This window comes from Rhinolophus sinicus, chromosome 6 (genome assembly GCF_057876585.1).
Source record: "Rhinolophus sinicus isolate RSI-liver-muscle chromosome 6, RSI-T2T, whole genome shotgun sequence".
NCBI classification, from domain to species: Eukaryota; Metazoa; Chordata; class Mammalia; order Chiroptera; family Rhinolophidae; genus Rhinolophus; species Rhinolophus sinicus.
The window spans coordinates 30965262-30981736 of NC_142506.1; the positions used below are offsets into that span (position 1 = coordinate 30965262).

General features: G+C 33.9%; 1 protein-coding gene across 2 annotated transcripts in view; it reads left to right on the forward strand.

The window, feature by feature from the left end:
- The window catches only part of RNF19A (ring finger protein 19A, RBR E3 ubiquitin protein ligase), a 54231-nt gene that overhangs the window by 33835 nt on the left and 3921 nt on the right, over positions 1–16475 (forward strand). For both annotated transcript variants that reach the window (XM_019757643.3, XM_074317081.2), the window contains exons 3-8: positions 2999–3207; positions 8185–8329; positions 9013–9175; positions 12196–12310; positions 12784–12945; positions 16221–16434. In XM_019757643.3, the coding sequence (XP_019613202.1) occupies positions 2999–3207; positions 8185–8329; positions 9013–9175; positions 12196–12310; positions 12784–12945; positions 16221–16434 (1008 nt within the window). The remainder of the gene's footprint in view (positions 1–2998; positions 3208–8184; positions 8330–9012; positions 9176–12195; positions 12311–12783; positions 12946–16220; positions 16435–16475) is intronic.

The window sequence follows — 16475 nt, forward strand, 5'->3', positions numbered from 1 at the left end:
TCAGAAATTAATATTCAATCTAAATGACATATATTGTACTGATGTAGAAATGATAGTAACTTGTATGATTAAATGGGCGTTAATCAAGCACAGTGCAGAGGTACTAGAAATGTCACTGGAGCAGTCATTGCTTATTTGGCCTACTAATGGTCAAGGGCAAAGCTGAAGCTGATTTTGGCCGAATACTGAGTCTAAGCAAACTTCAGTGAATTCCTATTTTATGTTTGGGAAAACTTAGTTGTAGAGAGAGTATGTAACTTACATAAAACTATACAGGGAATAAGTGGTAGAAGTTGAACTTGGACCAAGTAGCCAAAACTTTTCTTCTGCCTTTATAAATTGTTACTGACTTAAAAAAAAATTGTGGTCTTAGCATTGTCCTCTGCACACACACAGCTTCCCCCATTCTGTCCCCTCCTCTTCCCACCTTCTTTCAAGAAAAGGTAGGATAGAGAAGAGATTTAGAAGAAAATGCCTTTCCTTTTCACTGAAATTATTTTGAAGGCTGCTTTTAGATTATAACTTGATAGAAAATAAAGTGTAGAGTCTGAAGATATTTTTATTGAGACTGCAATGAATAAACCCTTTGGGAAAATTTTGAGCTCGGGGAAATGAAACATTGCTAAATTACCTCTGTTGATTTAAATTGCCTTTAATTCAGTCGTGTTTGAACATATTTATACTAGACAGTGGTAATTGCAGAATTGGTATGTCAGAAATAAAGTGGAATTTAAGTTATCAAGTTTAAAGTGTGAGATAATAAGGGAGCAACAGGTCCAAAACTAGAAGAACTTTCCCTTGAAATTTTGCATAATTTTATAGATTATATTATATAATTTCAATAAATTTAATAAAAATCTCAGTATAATTATTATTTAAATATTTATGCCAGTAACAATAGGAGCCCTGAAAAGTCCCCTAAATTTCCAGGCAAAAGGAAATGTTTGATATTTACAAAAGCCTTTTATTCATAGATAAGACTTGTTTCTCTTTCAGAGAGAACCAGAAACCCCTAGATATTTTTTAATGGAAAGTTTTATTGAGATAATTGTAGATTCATGTATAGTTGTAAGAAATAATACAGAGAAATCCTGTGTATCCTTCACACGGTTTGCCCCAGTGATACCATTTTGCAAAGCTATGAAACAGTATCACAACTGTTAGGTTGGTGCAAAAGTAATTATGGTTTTTGCAATTATTTCTAACCTTTAAAATCGCAATTACTTTTGCACCAACCTAATATTATGCGGGCATTGATACAATCCACTGATCTTAATTCAAATTTCCCCAGGTTTATTTGTACTTGTGTATGTGTTTATTTAGTTATATACCATTTTATCACCTGTAGGTTCATATATCCACCACCATAGTGCAGGTACTGAACAAAGATCCCACATGTTGCTCTTTTATAAATACATATACGTCTCCCCTGCCCTCTCCCCTCCCCCACCCCATCCCTAACCCCTGGCAACCACTAAATCTGTTTTCCATTTCTAAAATTTCATCACTTAAAAATGTTATATAAGTGGAATTATACAGTATGTAACTTTTTGAGATTGACTTTTTTTGTTCAGCCTTATTCTCCAGAGATTCACCCAAAATGTTAAGTGTACAGGTAGTTTCTTTTTGTTCTTGAGTAGTATTCCATGGCGTATATGCACATAGCTGTTTAACCATTTATTTGTTGAAGAAGGACATCTGGGCTGTTTCCAGTTTGGGGCTATTACAATAAAGCTGCTGTAAATATTTGTGTACAGGTTTTTGTGTGAACATAAGTTTTCATTTCTCTGGGATAAATGCCCAGTAGTGCCCAGAATTTATTTTAAGTCAGAAATAAGTTTTTTAAGTGATAGATTTATTTTTTATTTTTTTATTTTTAATTGGGAACAGTGTTTCTCCAGGGCCCATCAGCTCCAAGTCATTGTCCTTCAATCTAGTTGTAGAGGGCGCAGCTCAGCTCCAAGTCCAAGTTGCTGTTTTTCAATCTTTTAGCTGCAGAGGATGCAGCCCACCATCCCATGCAGGAATTGAATCAGCAACCTTGTTGTTAAGAGCTCACGCTCAAACCAACTGAGCCATTTGGCCATCCCTCCGGCAGCTCAGCAGCAGCTTGTTGTCTTCAATCTAGTTGTGGAGGGCGCAGCTCACTGGCCCATGTGGGAATCGAACCGGCAACCCTGTTGTTCAGAGCTCGCGCTATAACCAACTGAGCCATCCGGCCACCCAAGTCGGAAATTTTTTAAGTGCCAAAAATATTAACTCAGAAAATAGGTATTAGGACTAGTCATGAATCTACTGTTCTCAGTCATTTATCTAAAGCAAAAAATGTCCTGATTGAGAAAATAAGTTTGTGTACTTTTTGGTAGGAGATTTATACCAGAGACCACTTTTACCATGCATTTTAGAAACAAAAATATGAGAATTTATGCATAAATACAAGATAATCATAAAATTTATGAATTGGCATAGTTTGCCATTAACTGACAGGTATAACTGATCCATAGTCATTATATTTTCAAATAGATAATTTTTTTATCTTTGTGGTTTTAAAAGTAACAAGTAATTGTAAAATCAGAAATGTATACATACATAAAGAAGAAAATTAAAACCCTTATACCAGAAAAACAACTCTTGAGATTTTGGGTGTATTTCCTTCTGGTCTTTCCTATGTGCACACAATACTAACTTTAATAGAATTTTATAAAATTGGGACTATGTATACAGTTTAGGCTATATATACAGTTTGATATCCTAGTTAAAGATTGAAAGTTAAAATTGAACTTTAAAAATGCTATTTATACATTTATATGCCTTCTTTTGTGAACTGTTTATTTTTTCCCTATTTTTATACTGATGAAATAATGTCAGGGCTTATAACTGTTTGCTCATACATAAATAGAAAACGTTTTCAGGAAGAGCATTTAAGTTGGGTAGTATTTTTACTTAATGAGTATCTCTTGTTTTATGTCACATTTTAAATCATTTTTCTTCTTTCAAGATATGCTGTGATAGCATTTGGATGTGCTAGCTGTCCAAAATTAACTTGTGGGCGAGAAGGCTGTGGAACAGAATTTTGCTACCACTGTAAACAGATTTGGCACCCCAACCAGACCTGTGATGCTGCTCGACAAGAAAGAGCCCAGAGTTTACGTCTGAGAACCATACGTTCTTCATCCATTAGTTATAGTCAAGAGTCTGGAGCAGCAGGTATTTATGTCTAACTTTTTCAATAAAATATTTGACATATACAGAACACTAGTTATTTTATATAAAAAACACAGTACAGGGTTGGACAATTAAGTTCGCAAACTCACATAGAAAAAGTGCTGCATACCTCATTGCTGAATATCACTACAGTCACCTTCGAAGTACTCCCCTTGGGAAGCTATGCACCAATGCCAGCACCTAGTCCGCCCTTCAAAGCAATCTTGGAACTCTTTTTCTGGAATGGCATTCAGAGCTGTCATTGTATTACCCTTGATGTCCTGAATGTCATCAAAATGTCTTCCTTTCAATATTTCCTTTATCTTCGGGTAAAGAAAGAAGTCATTGGGGGCCAGATCAGGTGAGTAGGGAGGGTGTTCCAATACAGTTATTTGTTTACTGGCTAAAAACTCCCTCACAGTGTTGTGTGAGCTGGTGCATTGTCATGATGCAAGAACCATGAATTGTTGGCAAAAAGTTCAGGTCATTTTCATCTAACTTTGTCACGCAGCTGTTTCAGCACTTCCAAATAGTAAACTTGGTTAACTGTTTGTCCAGTTGATACAAATTCATAATGAATAATCCCTCTGATAATCAAAAAAGGTTAGGAACATCATTGCAACAAGTTCGCGAACTTAATTGTTAGACATCGTATTCACTTCCTGTTATCACCTGTTCTCCTTTCAGTTTTTAAGTGTTTTATTGTTAGCATTCATGTCCCAGAAGCACTCATTCTATTTTGTGGAAGAAAGTAGTATTGATGTTGGAAAGATTTTATTGTCAAAGAAAAAGGAAGTGTCATGATGACTTAACTGATAGCCGAAGATGGTCCAAAACTGTTGTTTATAAAGGTGTTTTATACAAAGCTTAGCAAATATTTTTAATATTAATTTCAAATATATTACTTTTCGATTATTTCTAATTTTATAACTATCACAAAGTTACATATTTAAAACAGTAATTTTGGAATCCTTTTCATTTACATGTGAAATACATTTTTTAAATTAGTTTCAGGTATACAAAACAATGCAATAGTTAGACATTTGCACCCCTCACAAAGTGATACCCGCCCCCCAATCTGCTACCGGTCTGGCATTGTATATAGCTGTTACAATTCCATTGACTGTATTCCCTATGCTGTACTCCACATCCCGTGAGTCTATACATATCTATTTAATTATAGTTGACATTCAGTATTATTCAACTTCAGCTTCAGCTGTGTAGTGCAGTAGTCACGCATCTACAGTTTGTGAAGTGCTTTCCCTAGTAAATCTAATATCCATCTGGCACCCTTCATAATCTTTACAACATTATCAATTATATTCCTCAAAGTGAAATACATTTTTTGTTTACAGATGTCTCATCCAATTCCAGGATCAAGGATTCAAAATCATACCTCAGTGGGGAGAACACTAAGAACTTGGTGTCTTTGGCTAGCAGTTTAAAAATTAGCTGGGGAACTATACAGGAGCAATGAATGTATGCATCTCATAAATCTCAAAAATTAGAAACAAAATTCTGAATATTCTAATATTTTTTGAGTAAATTCAAAAAGTTAATATTTTATTTATAGAATTTTTATTTTTATTGAGATTTCAATCAGTTTTAGAAATATTCTCATTTTTCTCACTGGTTGTAAAGGGGAAAAACTTGGAAAAAATGGAAAATTTTCAAGAAAGTAATTTATATTTCTACCAGCAGTGTATTGAGATAATCATGTACTTTATGCTGTTAGAAAAAAAGTCTTATTCCAAACAAAGAAGCAAAAACTCATAGACAAAGACAAGAGTTTAGTGGTTACCAGAGAGTAAGGGAAGGAAGGAGGTTGATAGAAGAGTATGAAGGGGGTCAAATATATGGTGATGGAAGGAGAATCTGGGTGGTGAGCACACAATGTGATGTATAGCTGATGTATTATAGAAATGTACATTTGAAACGTATATAATTTTACTAACCACTGTCACCCCAGTAAACTTTTTTCAAAAAAGAAAAAAAGTCTTATGCAACATTTAATGTGGAAATTAAAATTAAATAAATTTAAGTTCAACATTTAATACTTTGTATAATATGGATTTTCATGCTTGTTTGTTTCTATTTCCTTTCCTAAAGATTTGGGGTGATTGTTTCTTTTGATGTAATCTATAAAAAAATTAAAATCTTGGCTTCTCACTGACTTGTGAAAAGAAAAGGGGAAAGCGATGTGCCATCTAAAATGGTTTTGTTAATCCCTGTTATTCGAGATACCTTGGTATTTTTTGTCTCCCATTATCATGATATATTGAAAAATTAACTGCACTTTTAATGATTCGTACAATGGTAATAATTAGGTGGCTATTTCTTTTGAATCAGTCTCCTGAAGATAACTAAGTGTGCTTGATCATGTGATATGTTAAATAATTTATATTATGGTTATATTTGTCTTTAACCTGTGACAGTATTGCATGTACATGAGACTCTTACAGCTACTAGGGATTTTATGCACTTGGAGTTACATTTTAAAGGAACCACATATTTTTCTTTTCTTTTTTACCGTGTTTTCCCCCTTCATAAAAATATGTTAAATTGGCTCCCTTCCCCCATCTCTATCCCCTACTACTACCACCCTAAGAGATAACCACTGTTAACATTTGTTGTAAATCCTTATAGTTAATGTGATGGGGTAGGAGCACTGGAGGTTTAAAACAAATTTTGAGAACATAGTGTTTTGTAACCTGTTATTTTTTTCTTAACATGACAATGGCCCACTCTTTAACAGTAATATAAATTATAGTGATCAAAAAAGACAAAAGCCTTATCAAACTCTTTACATAGGAATGGCAAACCTTTTTTTAGTATAATAAACCTGTGGATTAATTGATTCTTGGTGAATGGGGCATCAATTGACCATCTAATCAGGAAAACAATTTTATTTAGGATTTTTGCATTTTGAGAATATTTTGAGAGCAATATGCCATATACCGTGTTTCCCTGAAAATAAGATGTAGCCGGACAATCAGCTCCAATGCGTCTTTTGGAGCAAAAATTAAAATAAGACCTGGTCTTATTTTACTATAATATAAGACCCTGGCTTATGTAATATAATATAAGACCGGGTCTTATATTAATTTTTGCTCCAAAAGACACATAGAGCTGATTGTCCTGGTAGGTCTTATTTTCAGTTATGTGCATAAGTAAATTTTTTTCTAATTTGTGTTTAAAGCAGAGACAAAGCAGACAAAACAGCCTTTTGTAGATAAATTAAGTATACAGAGAGTGCAAACATGTGGGCACAGGTATATCAGAAAAACATTGCTTATGGTGTTAATTCTCTAACATGTAATCTTAACATATTAAGAGGCTGTTTTGTGTTTTTAGGACCAAAAAAATAAATGGGGATGGCACCTTTCAGTTTGTTCTGAAGATTGCATGTATCAGAGCCAAAGCCTGATTCTTTTTTCTCTAATTGGATGGTTCTAATTGGGATATTTATGACTTGAGTATATTCTAGAATGAGGAAGTTTATCAATTAATATCCCTCTTAAACAGATTATATTAGCATTTCTTTAATGTGAAGTACTAGATGTTAATATCAGCTATAAAAGTCAGCTTTTTTTTTTCACTTATTGCCATAATGTTAAAAAAATTGTTAACACAGATTTTATGTTCTTTGGATTATTTAAATCATGACATGGATATTTTTAGTTTTTATATTCTAGTAATTATCATTTGTCTTGGTCTGGCTGCATAGTTATCAGTTTGCTCCAAATTGCTTGAATCATTAACACTAATTGAGAGCATTGACCAGTTCATCAGTTAAAAAACACTTTTGGCCCTAAAAGGGGCATTAAAGGAAACCTGAATTCAGTAATAAATCACAGGTAAAATCTGACTGTAAAACTTGTGGAAAGGAAAATAGAATATAGCTTAATGCTTGTATGTAAGAAATTGGAACAAATACTTGCATTCAGTGGCAAGCAGTATACATTTTTTTTCTTAACTGTCTATGTGTAGTTAGGAAATATAGCTGACTAGTAGTAACAATACAATAATTACTGGTTGCTATTTAAATAGATGCCAAGTTCAAAATAGTTATATAATTTGAGGTAACTTACGCTGTGTGAGTGATTCCTAATGTACCCACTTGATTTTAACTTGGCGATTTTGTGTATTGTAACCATATTATATACAAGGAGCATACAACAACAGCATTTCAATAAATGAATAGAAAGGTCAAAGATAACAAATGAAAAACAGTCATGAGCATAACCAACAGATGGTTATTTTAATTCAGAAACTGTGTTTTCCATCATTTAAATGTTTATAACTATATAACCCTTCCTTAACCTCTTACCTCCTCCCTTTTATTCTGGGTACTGATTCTTTGTGAGACCCATCTATCTATTATATGAACTAAAATACGAGGAAAAGGCTACTTTTATAAAGATGTCTGTATTTTTACAGTGCCTATAGTTGATGTTACTTGGAAGAGAGAAGTAAACTCATAGTGCTTTATGTATCTAGTACCTCAGATTAATAATCAGATTGTCACTTGGTATTAGTGTTCATTCACTAAAGGAATAGCATATATACTATCTAGCATTTTAATTAAGTGGGGATGGGTAGAAACATTCTAGACATGAAGTGCCAGTTGGAGAAGTCGGTGCTATGGGGTAGGAACAAAGATAAATTTTATGTAGTTCAGTTTGCCTAGGGCTCTCCTTGGTTCTCTTCTCTCTTCACCATTTTGTTATTCTTTGCTGTCACTGTTCTGCTACTTTGTTTGAAAATGTTTACAATTTGAAAATTTAATGTAAAATATGTTCTGTTTCTCAGAATTAAAGAAAAAAATACTTTGTATACTAAAAGTAGCAGGCGAAAGCTATCGATTAACAAACATGTTAAGATTTTTTTGGCAGTGCTACAATTGATTATCAACTTGAAATAGTTAATTTTTTTAGACCAGTTTTATATACTAAGCAGGTCTCTCTATTTTCCTAATAGCTGATGATATAAAGCCATGTCCACGATGTGCTGCTTACATAATAAAGATGAATGATGGGAGCTGTAATCACATGACATGTGCTGTCTGTGGTTGTGAGTTTTGTTGGTTGTGTATGAAAGAAATCTCAGATTTACATTATCTAAGGTAAGTTTATAGAAACAACAATTTATATCTAAATATAATTTTATATTATAAGACAAAAGGACTTTTTTTTTAAAAAGTGTTATCCTAAGCATTTTTAAACTTGGCATTTATAAGATACTTAAAGGGATCTGTTTTATTCTAGTTACATAAATTTAAAAGGAACCAAATTATTCTGCTAGTTATTTGAGATTAATAATCAAAAGTAGGAAACATTTCTTTTGTTTGTTTGTTTTTGTTTTGTTTTTTGTTAAATTAGAAAGCTAGTGTTCAACACCCCTGTAATTATTCTAGGTCATAAATATTTCCATTTAATTTTCTCATATATAAGTTCCCTCATTTAGGTCAGTGTGAGTTTATGATATAATCAGATAACTGTACACCTAAAACAGGGATAATATAAGTATGTTTTGCATTAATATACTCTGCAAAACTAAGGTTTTGAGTGCTAATGGAGGAATAGGATAGATATTTAACCTGAATCCCATTTATTGATATCCTTTTAATATAATTTATCATGGTTTTTACCTTGAATTTTTGGCTTGTAATGAACTCAAAATTTAAGGAAAGGAAAATAATTTCTAAGTATGAGAAGGCTTCTTTTATAGTTACTGTCTTACTCTGTGGTAGTAATTTTTTGTGATGTTTTGTAGCAGTTACTTTACATTCTAATTTTTTTCCATTAGTCCATCAGGATGTACTTTCTGGGGGAAGAAACCCTGGAGCCGAAAGAAGAAAATACTGTGGCAGCTGGGAACACTTGTTGGTGCTCCTGTAGGAATTGCTTTAATAGCAGGCATTGCTATCCCTGCAATGATTATTGGCATTCCTGTATATGTGGGCCGCAAGGTAAAATGCATAATTCCTTGTCAGTTCATTATCTTATTCTCAGTCTTTAGGTTTAGAGTTGAAGATTCTTGCTTTGTCTTTGTTTTGAAAGATTGAGGTCGTTTTTAGTTATCTTCAGAATAAAACAATTTACTATTTTTTCATGAGGTAATAAATTTTCAGTGTTTGGCAAGCTTGTATAGATACATAAAAAGTGTATTTGCTTTAAAATTATCTAAATCTGAAAACTTTAGTTCATTTGTGTTATTAACCAACTTTTAAGTATAGAGTTCTGAAGGATACACACCTGACATTTTTCTCATGGGTATATCCTTATAAAGTCAGTCTATAAAAAGTTAATAGCTAAATAACATGCCCACGGGCAAAGACTAATTAGCCAGTTCTTGAATTATTGCCAACTTCAGTTCAAAGCTTTTTTCTCCCCTTCAGATTGCTGCTATTAGTAAATACACTGTTGTGTAGATTATAACAATCTTGTGAAAATCCAAACTCTAAAATTTACCACTGGCCTATGAGGGATGAATTTTACTTCATTAGCTAAGCAAATAATTCTTTTTTGAAAGATTAAAGGAATAATATGTAAAGTGGCTAAGTAGTGTGCTGCTGTCTAAGAGAATCTCAGAATTGAGAGGTAACTTTAGAAATTATCTAATCCCAGCCCTGTACCTAAGCAGAACAAAGTATAGGATTTTAAACAAGGGGGAGAAGGGAGACTAATGTTTATTGAGCCCTTACTATGTGGTAGGTGTTTTATGTACTATAACTCATTTCAACCTCACAAAATTTTATGTGTTAGAATATTGAGGTTTAGAAAAGTTTATGCAATTTATCTTTAGTTACATAGAAGCAGAGCTGGGATTTAAACCCAGATGCGCAAAATTTTTATATAGGACCCCTGATAAATTTCCATCTAGCCATTTGTGTACTTCAGTGATGGGGAAACTACCAACTCATAAAGCAGCCCATTTTGTTGTCAGGTAGCTTTTAATTGTTAGAAAATTTCTTACGTTGAGTCAAAATCTGTTTCTCTTTAAAGTGTTTCATTTAATTCTAGTTCTGACTTTTGGGACCAAACTCAAGGCAAGGCTGATCCTCTTCCGCATAACAGCCAATTTTTTTTTTTTTTTATATTCAACGTATATTACTTTCGTAGCTGGAAAAATAGTACATACTACTTTTTTAAACTAATTTTGGGACAGAGGACAAACAGATATTTATGAACCAAATGTTTATTCCAGAAGGTTGAAGTAACTAAGCTTAGATTGTTTAAAGTCCCCAAAATAGTAGCTGATTATAATATTTTTCATGTAGTTATCCAAAGCCAGGTTTTGCTGAAAACAAAACTGTTTATTTGATACTTAGAAATAGAAGTAGAAGGGAAATAGAGACTGTTGTACTGCACACATCTACAAATAATTTATAGAGGAGAGATTATTTACCTCATTGTTCAAGTCTTCGGTGCAGTTACAAGTCTTTATTCAAGCATGTACTCAAAGGGTTGCAAGTTGATGAATTAGTTTTCTGTTGAAACAGTGTTCTCTGTGGTGTTCACGGATACAAACCAGCCCAGGAAAACCTATTAAGTTGATAAAGAACCTAAAAGTTGAGCCTTTACTTTCAATAACAAATAGAAAATGAAACACAGAATGGTAAAACAGAAAAAATAAAATTGAACCAGAAGTAGTGGGATGTTATGATCACTGTAATTTAGCATTGGTACTTGAGGATGCAAAATTTTCTGGAAGACTCCTTTCTCTTGGCAGCCTGCCTTTGCGAGTCTGCTCCATCGGTTTTCAGTTTTGGCTTTTCTCTGCTTTGGTGCTAAGTTTTCTAGGAATGGGAGTGGGGAGGAGCAAGAATTAGTTGCAGTACTGCAGGATAATGAAAGGTACCATACAGATTGCTTGTGTGGACTATTTAGGAAATACAGAGGCCCATTCCCTGGGAACATACAGTCAGTGCTTGGAAACAGGATTCTGACTATAAATATAAATATTCTTTGTCCCATACATACTTCACCCACCTCCCCACTCAACTTTTTCACAGTATAATATATCCTACAAGATTCACTGTACTTTACAGCCATCAAAATAATCATAAATTTTTTATTAAGCCTCATATGTAATATTGTTTATAAATCAAGTATTTTATTTTAGAGACAACCTGTACACTTTTGAGGCTGTTTTGAATTTGTCCTGAAACAGAGTAATAAAAAAGTACTTTATTAGCTTTAAGCCCTTGCAAACCACGAGAACAAAGATACTGAGCTATTTCTCAAAGTTCATGTAATATCTCACAATCTGCTTTCATGGTAATACTAAATTCTGTTTATGAACACCTGAACAGTACAAAGATGCTAAGTAGATCCAACTCCTGTCTTCTGGCAGCATTGTTTATTTTTCTCTCTCTCTCCCTCCACCCCCTCTCTCACTACTTTGAGCTATAAATGAAAGCCCAGGATTCTGAGTTATTTGGTAATCTCTGTCTTTATAAAAAGGAATCTGAGGAAAAAATGATTATATTTAGTGATGTTTGCTTATTAGTACTGCTTTTTGAAGTCAGTTTTTAAGAAAGTATTGTGGGAACCTCCCATAGGAGCCCATTTCTACCATTTAGGGATGCTTATTTAGAAAGAAACCTGTGGAATGTTAAATTTCTCAAAAATAATCTTATTAGTCAAACATCCAAACTATGTTGGAAATAATATTTTTAATTCCTTCTTCTTTGTTCAAAACATGATTATACTATTCTTGAATAAGATTATAAAGACTACTTTTTCTCTAGACTATTTAAAGGTAAATACAAAGTAAAATCTATTAAATCACTATCTTATGTAAGCAAATTATATGTAAGAATATGGTTTAAAAACAGTAGTAATACGTTTACCTTGAATTAGGACACTTAACTATGAAATTGTAAGAGAAATCAGTTTAAACTTCTAGCGAATATAGATTTATTTCATTCAAATTAAGTATGTAATGTATTTTTTCTTTAATCCCCCACCTCCATTTTAATTCAAGATTCACAATCGATATGAAGGCAAGGATGTTTCAAAACACAAACGGAATTTGGCCATAGCAGGTGGTGTAACGTTGTCTGTAATTGTATCTCCAGTTGTAGCTGCAGTAACTGTCGGTAAGAAAATGCTTTAAAATACCAATTACCCCAAATTTGATAAAATTAAGGTTTCTTGGAAGAATTTTAAAAAACAAAACATTATGATGTTGAGGTTAAAAGAGTTATTTTTAAAAAAATTTAAAGACAATTTAAGCTGAACCTACAGAAAGCCTCTCATTTAGTAACTGTATTGGTTAAAAGTATTATAGACTCTAGCCTTAGAATAGTTGGTAAATTACCTGTGGCCTCCCCCCTAATACAGTTTAGAACCCTGGCACTTGAAAAAGTTTACATCTTTTTTTAAAAACACGTGTGAGCCTAGAACCTTTGAATTTGCTTGTGTCCCTAAACATCTGAGTAAATCCACTTTTGGCAAGGATTGCAGAACCCTAGCATTTTCTCCTGTATACTTTCTCAAACTGAATTTTTAAAACTCATGCTTCTATGATTTATTTTTTTGGTTCATAATGACTAATTTGTTTCCTCTTTAGGTATTGGTGTTCCTATTATGTTAGCTTATGTTTATGGCGTTGTTCCAATTTCTCTCTGTCGAAGTGGAGGTTGTGGAGTCTCAGCAGGAAATGGAAAAGGAGTCAGGATAGAATTTGATGATGAAAATGATATAAATGTTGGTGGAAATAACACAGCTGTAGGTAAGTCCTTTAAGGAAAGGAAGAAAATTTTTTCCTAATTGTTTAAACAGGGGAGACTGTAGACAAGTCAGAATTTCCATTGCCCTCCTTTTACTAGGCCTAATAATGTTCATCCAGAGAAGTACATCTGTGAAGTGGACTACCGAGGAAACACCAATGGATGAAAGAGGGTGGACTAGTTCTAGGTATCTAATCTCCGGTGGAAATATGTCTTAGAAATTCCAGCCTTTTAATCTTAAATTTTCCCTAAAACATTACAAATCCTTAAGGAAAGGCTATAAAGAGAAATACAGTTCGTAAAAGAAGTACAGATGGCAGATGAGTAGAAAATATCTTCAACATAGTGTTATTCAAAGAACTATGAATTAGAACAATAACTGGAGAATGAAAAGGCCTGCATAGACAACCAATAGGAGTAAAAGTTAATAAACCTTAAAACATGTACGTATTCTATATTCCAGCAATTCTTATTATAGAAATTTGTCTTAGGGAAATAATCAGGCAAATGTGCAAAGATAACATCCACTTTGTTACTTCCTATTGTCTTTTGAACTCACTCCAATCAGATTTTGGACCCTACTACTCCAGAATTTCATCTCTACCACTCCACCAAAGCAGAGTTACCAATGACCTCCATGTTACCAAATATAGTGGTCATTCTAGGTTTTCATCCTTTTTTTAAAGATTTTTATTAAAATGTAGCTAACATACAATATTATATTAGTTTCAGTGGTACACCATAGTTACTCAATATTTACATACCTAAAGAAGTGATCACCATGATAAATCCAGCAATCATCTGATACGGTACCATGCTATCACAGTGTTATTGACTATGTTCCCTATACTGTATATTACGTCCCTATGACTTACTTGTTTTATACCTGGAAATTTCAACCTCTTATTCCCTTTCACCTTTTTGGCCTTCATCTTAATATAAGAGACTATCTGACATGGTAAACTGTGCTTTCCTTCTTGAAACATTTTCTTTATTTGTCTTCTAGAAAACCATTTCTCATCTCATCGTATCTCCTGGCCACTCCTCAGTCTTCTTTGCTGGTTCATTTTTCTCTCCTAACCTCTAAATTTTGGAGTTTCCCAGGGCTCAGTTCTCAGACTTCTCTTCTTCTCTACATATACTCGCTAGGTAATCTCAGATTAAATAATACATAGGCCGACTGCTCTTAAATTTATATCTAAGCTGGAACTCTCCTCTGAACTTCACACTTGTACATCTCTCTCTCTTTTTTTTTACTTTTATTTATTTTTATTGTTAAAAGAAAACCCTAACAGAGTAAGATCCAAATATTAGCTTAAGAAGTGATGAGGGTAATTTTTTCAGTTTGCCAAACACTGGAAATGCATGTTGAAATAGACCAATTCACAAGAAATATGGATAAAACCCAACCAAGTTAGGGGAAAAAAAAGACATTTGAATTTATTCAATAATAAACAATAGAGAAACTGGCAGATTCTCAATTTCTCAAATTTTATGAAAAAAATTAAAATTTAAAAGTATTTAATTTATTTAAAGGGAAAGAAAACAGTTAAACAACTACTTCTTCCTTTTGTAGGATCCTTACCACTGAGACTGCATGGCTTAGTCCATGAGAGAGCTCAAGTTGATTAGTAATCCTTATTGTGCAAACTTGTTGTTTACTGTTTGTGTCACGTTGCATCTCAATTCATTGTTTCGATCAGAGAATCCAGTGGGCTGTGTTGCTCCAAGCTTTGTGTTGCTGGGACCCTCCCATCTTGGGCCATCCTGAGTCTGTGTCATCAGCATAAAAATATCCCCACATCATGCTTTCTCCTGACTGGCTTCATTTCACATCTGTTTTCTTTAATCTGCACTTGAATGTCTAATGAGAATTTTAAGTTTAACTTTCTATAACAAACTCTTCACTAACACCTGTTGTTGTCTCCATCATCCTTGCCTCATTAGGCAGCTTCTCCATTTTTGCTATTGCTTTACCAAAAACCTTCACTCATGATGACTCCCCCTTTTCCCTTCTGACCCCGTGTCTGATTCATCTGCAAATTCTGCTACTTCCTTCAATATTTAGCCATAATCCAAGCATTCTCACCTTCTCCACTGCTATTCCATTAGTCTACGTTACTGTCCTCTTTCCTGGACTATCATAATGGCCTGTTAACTAACTGACCCATCAGCTTCTCAGTTTCCACTTACTATTCCACAGTGCAGTCATAGTGATACTTCTAAAACATAAAAATCAGATGATGTCTTTCTTATGCTCAAAACTCTCCCAGTTTTTCTAATTGTACTAGGGGATCGGGGGAAATTCTGTCCTTATCATGACCCAGAAGACCCCACGTGATCTGTCCCAGGCTGCATCTCTGAACTCATCTCGTCACTTTCCTGTTTTATACCAGTCTCCTTGATGTTTTCAAGGATGTCAAGCACACTTCCACTTCTAGGCTTTTAAACTTGCAGTTCCCTCTGCCTGGAATACTCTTCCCCCAGATAATTTCATGGCTCCTTCACTTCCTTCAAGTCTCTACAAGGGTTACTTTATCCAAGGGGCCTTCTTCAGTCACATTACAGAAAAGCACACGGCATGCACGTATACCGCGCATCGCTCTCACTGCCTCTCACTCCTGCCCCTTTACTTGGAGTTATTTTTTCTCATAGCGTTTATTACCATATAATTTTATTTATTGCTTTCCCCAACTAGAATGTGTAAGATTCTTGAGGGCAGAATTTATGTCCCCAGTGCTTAGAACAGTGTGGTATGTAATAGGAACCCAAATATTGGAGCAAATAAATGAGTCCTTCAATACAAAGCATTACTGTACTTGGAATATAGTGGTATCAGATCTTGTAATAGCTTGTAGACAGTTGGAACCATGGACTCTATCTAGAAATCAACTTTGGCCCATTCTTATTGACCTAGAGAATAATAAACTCTTTAAATGACACTGTTACTGAAAACTGCCACATAATTTTCCTCCAAAGATAGCTAAATCTTTCAGCAATCACGTTTTTATAGAATTCCTAAATCTTCTAGATTTTTTAAAAAATAGTGATCATCTAAAACTGAAGGCTAGTCCTTAATCCAGCTTTACTCTCTGAAATATTTCCCTTTATTCTTACCCCATAGTTAGATGTCCCTGACTCCAGATATTTTTTCTGTTCCTGTGTATGTTTTTATACTTTATATGATAAAATGCCCTATCCGAAATCATGGAGGAATTTAAGAAGAGGGACATTAATAATTGTACTTATTTAATGTCTTTGAAATATTTGCATTTAGACACGACTTCAGTAGCAGAAGCAAGACAGAACCCTAGCATAGGGGAAGGAAGTGTTGGTGGTCTGACTGGCAGTTTGAGTGCAAGTGGGAGCCACATGGATCGAATAGGAGCCATTCGAGACAATCTGAGTGAAACAGCCAGCACCATGGCACTGGCTGGAGCCAGTATCACGGGGAGTCTGTCAGGAAGTGCCATGGTAAACTGTTTTAATAGGTAAGAAAAATGTGCTTTGTTTTGTTTTGGTCTTTTATTAA